Source organism: Muntiacus reevesi, chromosome 15 (genome assembly GCF_963930625.1).
Source record: "Muntiacus reevesi chromosome 15, mMunRee1.1, whole genome shotgun sequence".
NCBI classification, from domain to species: domain Eukaryota; kingdom Metazoa; phylum Chordata; class Mammalia; order Artiodactyla; family Cervidae; genus Muntiacus; species Muntiacus reevesi.
In genome coordinates, this window is record NC_089263.1 from 61191211 (window position 1) to 61203846 (window position 12636).

Below are 12636 nucleotides of genomic sequence, written 5' to 3' on the forward strand. Positions count from 1 at the left end.
GCTTCAGCCGAGCAGGGGGACTGTCAGTCAGGTTTCCCTTCTCCGGGGGTCAGTCTGAGACATCGAGCCAAAAGGAGTCCTCTCAAGTCTAAAACTTGCCTCATTTCAGTCAAACAAGTGTTCGTCTCAAAGTATCTGCCGTGTCTCAGCCTTGTCCTGAGCGGAGAGAAATTTGGAGATAATTTCAGAGTTGAATTCTCAGGGAAAAAGAGAACTGTTCCCCCTGGGGAATGGGTGATGATGGGGCCCATCCTGTGGGGAGGTTACAGAGACCCCAGGAGGAGTGACCGGGTGGCCGGAGCCCCGAGGATGTCCCCCCAGAGACAGAGCAGCAGTGGCCCCATGTCCTGGTCAGCTCCAGGGCCCGGGGACCCCAGGTCTCCACTCCCATCCGCACCAGCACCTGCGGCTCTGGTTCTCCCAGGGTGATCGGCCTGTCGCCACGGCGCTTGGTTGGTCCCCAGCTGCATCCCTAGCAGGTGGAGTGGTCAGTCAGCTCCCTCTGGGAGAGATCGCAGAGCTCGGGCCATACTTGTGGACATGGGATGGCAGCAGGGGTATGCTGACGGGGCCCCGTGCCCTGGCTCACCCGGGCGCCGGAAGACTGGGGAGCGGGCCTCGCCTCCAGCATGCTCCTTGCTGTCCAAGAAAAGCAGCCTCGTCGTGCAGGCAGGTTGGACTCCATTCCAGGGGGGCCTCACGTTAAAAATAGAAGATTTTCTTTAAAAACAAAATATGCACACTCTCCCCAAGCCCAGCCCCAGTGCCTTCACAGTAACAGTTTGGCCTTGATGGTTTAGACCAAACGGAGAGGAAGTTTCTGAGAACAGGAAAAGGCCAGTGTGCCAGGAGCCAGGGAGACGCCAGGTGCTGGCGGCAGAGCCGGGCCCACAGAGACCACACACCCCACACAACCGGCAAGGAGCTCGCAGGCTGCTCTTTGAACAGAGGTCCTGGTGGAGCTGCTGCCTCCTCCCTCCGAGGGCCACCCCACAGCCTTTCCCAGGCGGGAGCATCTTGCATCTTGTCCACAGGTGCTCGGCGCTGGAAACCTCCACGGGACTGGAGGGGCCTGGTCCGCTGTTTTCTTAGAAGACCAAACGCTGGCTCTGGACAGGCACAGGGGCAGACCAGGGAGGAGCCGGGGTGCTTGCACCCAGCGTTGGAAATAAAGACGGGACAGCCAGCCCAGAAACAAATGCAGAGGCAGGACTGAGCGGGCACGCTGGCGGGAGGAAGATGTCGGGAACGATTCCCAGGTCTCTAGGAGGACCCGTCCTTCCCGGGGTGAGCAGATGAAGAAGGGGCCGCCGTGTGACTGAGGAGGCTGCAGCGTGGGCTGGTCCCTCCACGGGGACAGCCCGCTGGTGGCCGTCACCCCGTCAGGCCGGCTTCCCCCGTGATGGGCAGCTCACTTGTGAGCTCTGGAGCACTGTGTGTTCTGGCAGCTTCAGAGAGGCTGCTGCGTGTGGATTTGAGAACTAGCCAGATGTCGGTGCCCAATGCGGCCAGCGGAGAGCAGTGAGTTTTCAGGGTGTTTGAGCAGGGACTCAGCCCCAGGCGGGTGCTGTTGTGACCAGAGGCGTCTGTCGGAGCCTCTCCTTCCTGAGCAGCTCTTCGCAGCATCCAGGCTGGGAGCACGTGGCTGCTGGGCTCCAAGGCAGAGGGACTTCAGGGTGATGGCAGGCTTCCTCCTCCCGCAGGCTGTCTGCAGACTGACCTGCGGGGTGCGGGGTTCTCCTACCCCTCGTGGCCAGGCCTGGGTGTCCTGGGGCCATAGCTGTCACCCAGCTCTTCTGACCTGGATGGGATGTGGACCAACTTCTGTCCTTCGGGTGCTGTAGACAGGGATGCAAGTGTGCCTACGCCCCCTGCCAGACCAGTTTGGTGTCTAGGGTCCTGGGACCAGCACAGAAGGCCTGGACACTCGCTCAGGCATCACCCCAGGCCAGATAGGTGCCTGGACAAGTTGCCTCCGTCACACGAAACAGGTTAGACCCCAGCAAGGGGCCTCTGAGGACCAAGCCACGTCCACACAGAAGAGGCGTCCGGTCAGTGTGGAAACCTCCAGGACTGATGGTATGTCTTCTTCCTCCTGTGTTAGGAGAAAAGCAGCCTCCCAGACAGACAAGCCGGCTGACAAGAAGGAAGACGAAAGCCAAACAGTAAGTGCACCCACCGCCAGCCTGCCCCTGCTTCCCGTGCCGTGTGGACACACCAGGCCCTGCCGTGCTTCTGCTCGGCTTTCAGCACACACATTTATCATTAACTCACTCTTTGCTGCTGGATTGTGAGCCCTTCGAGGACCAGGCGTGCATATTCCACTGTCCGCATGCCTTGCACCAAGTGTGGAGTCCATCTAGCTGACTCTGTCTGACTGTCTCCAAGTGCAGAGGCCTGTGTGGCTGGGAGCCTGGGGGTAGTCCCGGGTCTCCAGAGACCGTGGCTGGTTCAGCCAGCACCACCAGTCCCGGCTCCCTGGGCTCTCGGAAGAAAAGGAGTGGGAGCGCTCAGTCGTCTGACTCTTTGTGACCCCACGGACTGTAGCCCACCAGGCCCCTCTGTCCATGGGATTTTCCAGGCGAGAATACTGGAGTGGGTTGCCGTTCCCTTCTCCAGGAGATCGTCCCAAGCCAGGAACTGAACCTAGGTCTCTGGCATTGTAGGCAGATTCTTTACCGTCTGAGCCACCAGGAAAGAATGGGTTTCAAATCCTAGGGACCCAGGAGAAATCTTTGACCCCAAAGGTAGAGTTTTCCTTCTCTGACTCCCCTTCTTCTGTAGGCCTCCAGGCCACTGCGAGTTCCCTTGCCACATCTTGGTCGCGTGTGGTCGGGATGCCTCTTCCAGGGCCAGGACAGTCCCACACAGCAGAGCGAGTGCAGTGTGGCCAGGGACGCTGGCAGCTGGCTTTTCTTTTTTTTTTTTTTTTTTTTTTTGGCCATCCTGCACAGATTGGGGATCCTAGTTCCCCAGCCAGGGATCGAACCTGGGCGCTCAGCAGTGAAAGCGGTCAGTCCTAACCACTGGCCCTCCAGGGGGGTCCCTGGCGTTTTCATTTCTTCACTGTTCGGTGTTTTCCAGACCTTCTCCCCTGAACGTGCACAAGGTTTAAAGAAGGAAAGCAGCCCGAATGTGGAGTCAGGCGGCTTGGGCGGGGCTACTGCCCCTCGCTGGCCACGGGGCTCTAAGGACGTGTCCCAGGCATGAAGAGCACAGCCCCCGGGCGCCAGGCAGCCTCATGGGCTGTGAGACGGCCGGTGGAGGCGCCTGCAGGGCCTGGGCCGGCTCTTCCCGGCTTGCAACTGAGGCCAAACTTCCCTTTAAAGAGGGAGCAGTCTCACTAGTTATTTTTAAAATAATAGGATGACGTTAAAATTTTTTCTGACTTTTCTTCAATTACTCTGATTTCACCTGTAATGTCTCCCACTCTTGCCTGTTTCCTTTGGGTCCTGGTCCCCAGGCACGCGTGTTGATTTCCATGATTTCATTAACTGTACTCTCTGTCACAACAAGAGGCCTTGGGAGATCTTCCTGAGACCCACAGCCCCTGAGACCACCCTGCCACTGAATCAGCGACTCCAAGAATTCATTCATGCACCCCACAAATACGGGGTGGGGGGTTCCTGATAGTTGCCGGGTTGGTGCTCGGTGTGGGGACCGGCGGTGAGCAATTGTCCTGACTCTCGTCCGCTGTGTCTCCCTGCAGCCTTCTCCTTCCCCAACTGCCATGGGGTAGACCACCTCCCTGCACCACCTGGGGTCTTCATTAGTGAAGCACAGTGGTTGTCTCACTGTGACAGTAACACTGGTTCACTGAATGATTTGGAAAACTGAGGTCTCCTAGATGACCTGGCCCGAAGGTCCCCACCCAGCCGGCCTTCCTAACCAGATCGACAGCAGAGCCTTTCTCTTCCGTTTCAGGAAGAGCCCAGCACCTCTCCATCTCCAGGGACCCGAGCAGCCAGTCAGCAGCCCCCCAGCTCGTCAGGTAAGGGGTCCCACCCTTCCTGCACCAGGCGTGGGGTCTTAGAGTGGGAGGGGCTCTCACAGAAAGGCGATCTGACCCCCATGGCCTCACTTGGCGGCACTTGGCGGATGAGCAGAGAGGCTGAGCTGGTGGGGTGCCCTGCCATCTTGCACGGAAGCACCCCTGACCCCCATCAGTGGCCGCCTGCAGTCTGAGCCTGAGCCCGAGCAGGGCACCCTGGAGGAGAGAGTACCACATCCGGCTATTTCCCCAGCGGGCCTGCCAGCACCTAGGAGGGGTGGGGGAGATGTGCCTGGAGGCTCAGCTTCCTGGCCTTGGGCCCTCCTCTGAAGAGGAGCATGTAAATGCCGCAGTCCTACTCCTTGCAAAACGCCAGGATGTTACGGTCACCATCAGGGAGCCTTGCCCACTGAGCAGTCAGCCAGACGAGGCCTGCAAAGCAGAGGGCCCTTAACTTACCCTGGTCCGAGCTCTGGGACAGGCGTGTGGTCAGAAGAACGCCTCCAGGCTCTGTGGTGGGAAGATGCCACTGCGGTTGATCCCTCAGTCATTCAGCAAACATCTCAGGGTCTGCTCTGAGCCAGGCCTGTGCTCCCGAGCTCACTGCGGGGGAGCCAGTGGCGGGAGGCTCAGGCCCACTGTTGGCAGCTCGCTGGGGCACGGCTCTGCGGCCACCTGGGTCTCACGCCCCGCCCCTCTGCTGGCTTGTCGGCCTCCCTGTGAGGCTGGGGTCCATGGCCTCTGCTCGGGCAGTGGCACGATTCTTGGTGAGTGACCGTGTGAACGCCTCATGTCCCAGTGGAGGGGGTGCGTGTTTCCAGTTAGAAACTCAGTGTGTGGAAGTAGTGCGCCTAGAGCTTGCGTGTGGTCCCAGTCCTGGGTCTGCCCTGCAGGCCCAGCGAGGGTCAGCCCGCGGCCTCCAGGCTCAGCTCAGAGCGGCTGGCCCCTGCTGCCCCGGGGATCTTTCCCTTCTGCCTCTCTGCTCATCCTGCCAAGTCAGGGAACTCATTCAGTTCAGTGGCCCTCTTGTAGTAAAGTGAAGTGCAGTTAAAGAGCACTTGAAAAAGGAAAGACAAATCAACTTCCAAGGCCAGGTTGGGAAAGAGCCAGCCAGCAGTGTGCGGGAAAGCCACGGAGCCAGGGGACAGCGGGGACACTGGCCTGCAATGCAGGTGTGGGCTGCGCGGAGGATGCAGGCGAGGGGCTTCCTGTGCCGGGCCCGGCCCACTGCTGGAGGCACAGGTTACTGCTGGAGGTCCTGGTTCAGAGCCCTGCTGCCCGGCTGGCGCTCATTCCCAGGAAAGCCCTAGCCATGGGGAGAGGACTTGAAACCAGGTCAACCAAGTCGCGGGAGCAGGGGCTCCCGACCTGAGTTGGGGAGACGCAGGTGCCAGGCCTGCGAGGGCAGCCTGGGCCACGGGAGCCGGGGCGGGGCCGTCTGCCTGGGATGCTGCGGGGCGCGGGGCCACGGGCGCGCTCCCAGCCCTGAGGCGCTTTGTCCGTGCCATGAACCGACAGAGGCCAGCCGGAAGCCCTGGGAGCGGAGCGGCTCAGCGGAGAAGCCCGTGTCCTCCTTGCTGTCCAGGTGAGCCGCCCCAGAAGCCCGCGCCACACCCGGGTTGGGGGCCCAGGCAGGCCTCGGCGCCAACTCACCTCTGCTCCATTCCGCCCACCGCATAGAACCCCATCTGTGGCCAAGAGCCCCGAAGCTAAGAGCCCCCTGCAGTCACAGCCTCACTCTAGGTACCGAACCGCCCGTCTCTGGGGCCTCCCCTGTCCCCTCCCATGACTAACACCCTGGCCCCTGCCGCGTTGTTGTCTAACACCTGCCTCTGGGATAGGGTGGGCTGTGCTTCGTGAGGGACGGGGCAGGCCGGCTCCTCCTCACCCTCGTTGATGGGGGGCCTGAGGCCCAGGGGGCCGGACTATCCAGAGAGGCCGTGCAGGGCCTCGGAGGTGCCGTCCCAGCTCTGGGCTTGCCAGCCGGGACAGCAGGCTCGCCAGGGGTCCTCTGCAGCCTCCACTGCCTGCTCCACCTCGCGCGGAGGTCTGCTCACCCCCCGCAGGGCGGTCGTGTGTGGACGGCAGCCGCACACGGGAACTCCCTCCTCACCAGCCCTCACCAGTCCCGGGGCTGGCCACACACCGCGCCTTCTCCCCTTCCTCTGCGGCTTCCCAGAGAGATGCTGACCACGTTTCCCAAACCAAAAGCTGACGTGATAACAGGATGAGTTGTTTGCAACAGATCGCTCAAAAAAAACTCAGGCAATCACATGGTAACCACGGGCCAAGTGTGGCCTGAAGGTGCAGGCTTCTAGAGCCCACACTGAGGAGTGTCTCCACCGTCCATCACAACTCGAAGGGGAACCACCCAGAGCAGGCGGAACTTGGTCCTGGTCTGGCCGAGTCAACCAAGAGAGTGCTCCGAGCACTCTGACCGGCCTCACGGGAGCGGCGGGGACACGCGGGTGCTCAGACAGGGGTGCCCCGGTGTCAGCCAGGGCTTGTGGGGGGCCTGAGTCAGCCAGCTCCTTGACCGGGCCTGAGGTCCCTACCTGCACAGAGCTTGTCTCCGTGTGCAAAGACCCACAAACAAGACAAGCCTGCATTCCCAGAGGTGCTCGGGGGAAGACAGTGAGGGTCCCGGGGTGGGCAGTGCTGGGCACAGAAGGGCTTCAGCGAGGGGGCTTCTCAGAGGCAGTGTCTTAGTGGACACGGATGAGGGGAGCCCACCCTGAAGAGGGTGGCCTTGCAAGCTGAAAGAGTGGCGAGTGCTAAGGCCCTGAGCCTGCCCCCAGTCTGGCGAGTTCAGAGAAGAGAAAGGAGAGCAGCGTGGCTGACACGCGTGGGACATGGGGAGGGCGGAGGAAGGCATACTGAGAGGGGGAAAGCGTGGGTTTATCCCACAAGAAGGCCGCGGCCCATGGGCCCTGGGCCAGGTCGCCATGATGTAGCGCCTCTCTGGGCTGCTCGCCTGGCTGGAGGCAGGAGGTGAACCCATCAGGCAGGAGCCAGAGCAGGGCCTGGGGAGGTGAGGCGGGCAGGGCCAGCCTATGGCTCCTGCGAGCTGTGGCCCACTGGTCCTCCTGGTGGAGCTGTGGGCTGGATGGGCTTGGCAGCTGGATGGGCTGCCAAGTTCGAGCAGCCAGGTGTCCCTCCCAGGGCGAGCACGCTCTCCAGGGCGTTCCCACTGGGAAAGCAGGTTCTCCAGCTCCGAGTCCGAGTGCCTCCTAGACTCACAGATGGTGCCCTGGGGGCAGTCGCTCTAGGACCCACAGAGATGTCGGGGTCACTATGCGGGGGGCTGTCCAGAGGGGAGGACCAGGGCCCAGAGAGGTGACGCAGTTTGTCCAGGTGCCGCGGAAAACTGCTCTTCAAACAAGGACTTGAACCTACAGCAGGGAAGGGGCCCTCTTTCCCACACTCAATTAGGACCACGTTTGGCCGCTTTACGAGTTCATCCAGAGACATGCAGGAGCACTTTATTTTTTTCTTTTTTAATCCGGGTTTGTGCACTGGACCACTAAACTCTTATTTACATGGCATTCAATGGCTTTTTAATCCAGCTTTCCTGAGATATAATTGACATCTACTATTGTGTGAGTTCAAGGTGCAGAGCATGGTGACTTCATGTGTTAGACGCTGTAAATGATTTCTGCGGGCAGGCAGGTTAAAATGCCCGTGACCTCGCAGTCAGCTTCCTCTGTGTGTGCAGTGAGAACTTCCAGATCTTCCTGCGCGCCTCCCAAGTACGCAGCACAGTACCGCCAGCCGCGGTCACTGCGCTGCACGTTCACCCCCACACCCCATTACCGCAGCCGCATGCCCGACTGCCTCACCAGCCGTCCCCCACCCCTGGCAGCCACCAGGCCACTCTGCTTCCAGGAGCTTGGCTTTTCAAGACTTTCTTTATTTTGTATTGGGATATAGCCGGTTAATAAGAAATGCTGTGATGGTTTCAGGCGCACAGTAAAGGGACTCAGCCACACACGCATGTGTCCACTCTCCCCCGAGCGCCCCTCTCCTCCGGCGGCCGCGGGACACTGAGCAGAGCCCCCTGCGCTGCGCCGTAGGGCCCTGTCGTTTGCCCGTTTTAAGTCTGGGCTTTTCTGGATTTTACGTGTAAGTGAGATCACGCAGCATTTGTCTTTCTCTGGCTGATTTCACTCAGCACAGTGTCCATGTTGTCACAAATGGCAGGACTTCCTTCTTTCTCGTTGTGGAATACTTCATTCTGTAAGTGTTTGTGACGTGTACCTATATATGTACATGTATGTACACACACACCCACGTAGATACAGATAGGACATCATCTTCATCCACTCATCGGTCAGTGGACACTCAGGTTGTCTCCATGTCGTGGCGGTTGTGAACAGCCGACCGCGAGCGTGGGGTTTGGCTGTCTGCTGGCAACAGCGAGCTTGTTCCCTGCGGCTGTGTCCCCAGAAGGGGGATGGCCGGCCCACGTGGAGGCCCCTCCACGCTGTTCTCCGTCACAGCCGCACCAGTGCTTCAGTGTCCTACTGGTTCTCCTCCGCTGCGGAGGACGCCAGCCCGACCTGATCTGCACGGTGACGCCTGGCGGTCGTGCCAGTTCCCCCGGTCAGCGTGTCCTGACTGTCACGTGTCCACTCCCCCAGTCAGGTGTGTCCGCCGGCTGTCACGTGTCCACTCCCCCAGTCAGGTGTGTCCGCTGCTGTAAGGTGGGTGTCTGCCGGCTGTCACGTGTCCACTCCCCCAGTCAGGTGTGTCCGCCGGCTGTCATGTGTATGTCCGCCAGCTGTCAAGTGTTCACTCCCCCAGTCAGGTGTGTCCACCGGCTATAATGTGTGTGTCCGCCGGCTGTCACGTGTCCACTCCCCCAGTCAGGTGTGTCCGCTGCTGTCAGGTGTGTGTCCGCCGGCTGTCACGTGTCCACTCCCCCAGTCAGGTGTGTCCGCTGCTGTCAGGTGTGTGTCCACCAGCTGTCACGTGTTCACTCCCCCAGTCACGTGTGTCCGCCGGCTGTCATGTGTATGTCTGCCGGCTGTCACGTGTGTCCGCCAGCTGTCATGTGTTTGTCCTCCAGCTGTCACGTGTCCACTCCCCCAGTCAGGTGTGTCCGCCGGCTGTCACGTGTCCACTCCCGCAATCAGGTGTGTCCGCCACCTGTCACGTGTTTGTCCTCCAGCTGTCACGTGTCCACTCCCCCAGTCAGGTGTGTCCGCCGGCTGTCACGTGTCCACTCCCCCAGTCAGGTGTGTCCGCCGGCTGTCACGTGTCCACTCCCCCAGTCAGGTGTGTCCGCCAGCTGTCACATGTCCACTCCCCCAGTCAGGTGTCTATCCACCGGCTGTCACATGTGTGTCTGCCAGCTGTCACATGTCCACTCCCCCAGTCAGGTGTGTGTCCGCCAGCTGTCACGTGTCCACTTCCCCAGTGTGTATCCACCAGCTGCCATGTGTCCACTCCCCCAGTCAGTGCATGTCCGCCTGCTGTCACGTGTGTGTCCGCCCGCTATCACATGTCCACTCCCCCAGTCAGGTATCTGTCCACCAGCTGTCACGTGTGTGTGTCTGCCGGCTGTCACATGTCCACTCCCCCAGTCAGGTGTGTGTCCGCCAGCTGTCACGTGTCCACTCCCACAGTCACGTGTGTGTCCGCTGGCTCTCACGTGTCCACTCCCACAGTGTGTGTCCACCAGCTGTCACACGTGTATCCGCCGGCCGTCACGTGTCCATTCCCCCAGTCAGGTGTCTGTCCACTGACTGTCACATGTGTGTCCGCCGGCTCTCATGTGTCCACTCCCCCAGTGTGTGTCCCCAGCTGTCCATGTGTATCTGCCGGCTGTCACGTGTCCACTCCCCCAGTCAGGTATCTGTCCACCAGCTGTCACATGTGTGTGTCTGCCGGCTGTCACATGTCCACTCCCCCAGTCAGGTGTGTGTCCGCCGGCTGTCACGTGTTCACTCCCTCAGTCGTCACGTGTCCACTCCCCCAGTCAGGTGTCTGTCCACCAGCTGTCACATGTGTGTGTCAGTCGGCTGTCACGTGTCCACTCCCCCAGTCAGGTGTGTGTCCGCCGGCTGTCACATGTGTGTCCGCCGGCTGTCACGTGTTCACTCCCCCAGTCGTCACGTGTCCACTCCCCCAGTCAGGTGTCTGTCCACCAGCTGTCACATATGTGTGTCAGTCGGCTGTCACGTGTCCACTCCCCCAGTCAGGTGTGTGTCCGCCGGCTGTCACATGTGTGTCCGCCGGCTGTCACGTGTTCACTCCCCCAGTCGTCACGTGTCCACTCCCCCAGTCAGGTGTCTGTCCACCAGCTGTCACACGTGTGTGTCTGCCGGCTGTCACGTGTCCACTCCCCCAGTCAGGTGTCTGTCCACCAGCTGTCACACGTGTGTGTCTGCCGGCTGTCACATGTCCACTCCCCCAGTCAGGTATCTGTCCACCAGCTGTCACACGTGTGTGTCAGCCGGCTGTCACATGTCCACTCCCCCAGTCAGGTGTCTGTCCACCAGCTGTCACACGTGTGTGTCAGTCGGCTGTCACATGTCCACTCCCCCAGTCAGGTGTGTGTCCGCCGGCTGTCACATGTGTGTCCGCCGGCTGTCACGTGTTCACTCCCCCAGTCGTCACGTGTCCATTCCCCCAGTCAGGTGTCTGTCCACCAGCTGTCACACGTGTGTGTCAGTCGGCTGTCACATGTCCACTCCCCCAGTCAGGTGTGTGTCCGCCGGCTGTCACATGTGTGTCCGCTGGCTGTCACGTGTCCAGTTCCCCCAGTCAGGTGTGTGTTCACCGGCTGTCACGTGTGTCCACTGGCTGTCACGTCCATGATTCCTGTAGGTGGCTCTGGCCACGTCATTTCCCTGAACCTGCCTCTCTCCACGCGGGGAGAGAAACTGAATCCAGAAAGTGCTCCCTCAGCACCGTGATTCCCCTTTGAAAGGCCAGGTGAAAGCATCTGCCAAGATTTTATTTGTTTTTTTTTACCACACTGTGCCATTTCTGGGATCTTAGTTCCCCGACCAGGGATCGAACCTGGGCCTTGGCAGTGAAAACACCACCAGATCGCCAGAGGAGTCCCTGTCAAGACTTCCCAGGGAGGATTCATGTGCGGGAAACATTAAATTTCAAACTAGCTAAGCTTAAGTTCAGAAACGTCAGAGAAGGACAGTTCCCAAAACCGAGCAGTCTGCCTGAGAAGAGTAAAACCACGTACAGAGCCGGTCACCAACACCAGGGACATTGGTTCGTGTCAGACGTGGGTGCCTCTCGGCCGAGCATCGCCAGTTTTCCCCAGGCCGTGGTCTAGCTGGGCTCAGAGCGCTTACTCTGAACCAGCTTATCAACATCCTCCTCCCAGAGGAGGGAGCGTGTGGCTCAGAACGCCATCCACATGCGTGGGTGCTTCCGTGTGAGCATTGTCCAGTTGGGAGACCCCAGGTCCTGACGCTTGGGTTGGGAAATATGATCATGGTATCCAGGAGGCCCTCTTAAGGTGGAGACAGGGCATGAGAGTCCTTTCTGAGGCACCAGAGCAGCAGCATTTGAAGAGGGCAGAGCCAACCCCGCAGCGGGCAAGTGCTGGGGTGCCCACTTGCCTCTTGAGCTCAGCCCCCCCCAGTGCCCACCCAACCACACCCCGCCGCCCTCTCCCCAGGATGAAGCCGGCGGGGAGTGTCAACGACGTGGCCCTGGATGCCTTAGATTTGGACCGGATGAAACAGGTGAGTGTGTGTGTCCAGAGAGGCTGTGCAGGAGCCAGGGCTGGGGGCCTCTGGGGGCCGCGGGGGTGGCAGGCCCAAGAAGGCCCCAAGCAGGTGGGGAGCCGCATGCAGCCTCAGTGCCCTTGCCCCATCTTCACCAGGAAAGGGCTCTGGGCCCTCCCAGCCTGCCTCCGGGTGGGGCCGCTCTGGCTTCGCCCAGGTATTTCTGAGGCATCGCAGGGTGTCCCATCCTGCCTCACACACACCATTCCCCGGTGGTGGGGTTGCTGAGAACACAGAGGGACGTGGCCCTGAAGGGAGCCTGGCCGCCCCTGCCTGTGACCACAGCCACCGTCACCCCGAGGCCCTGCTCTCAACAGGAGATCCTCGAGGAGGTGGTCCGGGAGCTTCACAAGGTGAAGGAGGAGATCATCGATGGTGAGTGGCGCCCCTACCGCACCCCGACCCCGCCACGGGGCAGCACCCAGGCCAGGCTCACACCGAGGGTCCTCGAGGAGGGCAGGGGTGCCTGTGCCCAGGGCTGCAAGCCAGGGGCCAGGATGGCCCAGCCAGCGAGGCTGTCCTGGGCTGGGAGGCTGAAGGTTTGCGCTGAGGGGTTTCGTTCTTCCTCACACACAGCCCACTCCGGCCTCCCAGTTCTCTGGTTGGGCAGACTGAGGCGGCCCAGACAGATTAAGGAGCTTGTCCAAGTGTGAGCACGTGCTCGCGGTCTGCGCCTCGGTCTGACTCTCCCAGGCTCCCTCCCAGATGAGTCGGAGGTGGGGAGGGGTGCATTCACCAGTTCAGAGCAGCTTTGAACCATCTGCTCTTTATCTTAGTATCCCGTGGACTTAGATCACTGTTTTCATTCTGCTGCTTCCAATCCCCGGGTTTGGGGCTACAAGGGCAACTGCTGCCTTCCCAGAGGCTAGAGGGCCCCAGGAGCCACAG

The 12636-nt window shown here is 60.7% G+C and overlaps 1 protein-coding gene and 1 long non-coding RNA gene across 5 annotated transcripts in view; both read left to right on the forward strand.

Moving 5' to 3' along the window:
* The window catches only part of EVL (Enah/Vasp-like), a 141118-nt gene that overhangs the window by 127428 nt on the left and 1054 nt on the right, over nucleotides 1-12636 (forward strand). For 2 of the 4 annotated variants that reach the window (XM_065906891.1, XM_065906890.1), the window contains exons 8-14: nucleotides 2105-2165; nucleotides 3925-3991; nucleotides 5510-5576; nucleotides 5672-5734; nucleotides 8632-8694; nucleotides 11640-11706; nucleotides 12066-12123. In XM_065906891.1, coding sequence (XP_065762963.1) covers nucleotides 2105-2165; nucleotides 3925-3991; nucleotides 5510-5576; nucleotides 5672-5734; nucleotides 8632-8694; nucleotides 11640-11706; nucleotides 12066-12123 — 446 coding nt within the window. The remainder of the gene's footprint in view (nucleotides 1-2104; nucleotides 2166-3924; nucleotides 3992-5509; nucleotides 5577-5671; nucleotides 5735-8631; nucleotides 8695-11639; nucleotides 11707-12065; nucleotides 12124-12636) is intronic. The other 2 variants (XM_065906892.1, XM_065906893.1) reach the window with 2 other exon arrangements.
* On the forward strand, nucleotides 9658-10525 carry LOC136147487 (uncharacterized). The gene is made up of 3 exons (XR_010659195.1): nucleotides 9658-9723; nucleotides 9845-10281; nucleotides 10414-10525. It is a non-coding gene; the product is annotated as an uncharacterized lncRNA (long non-coding RNA).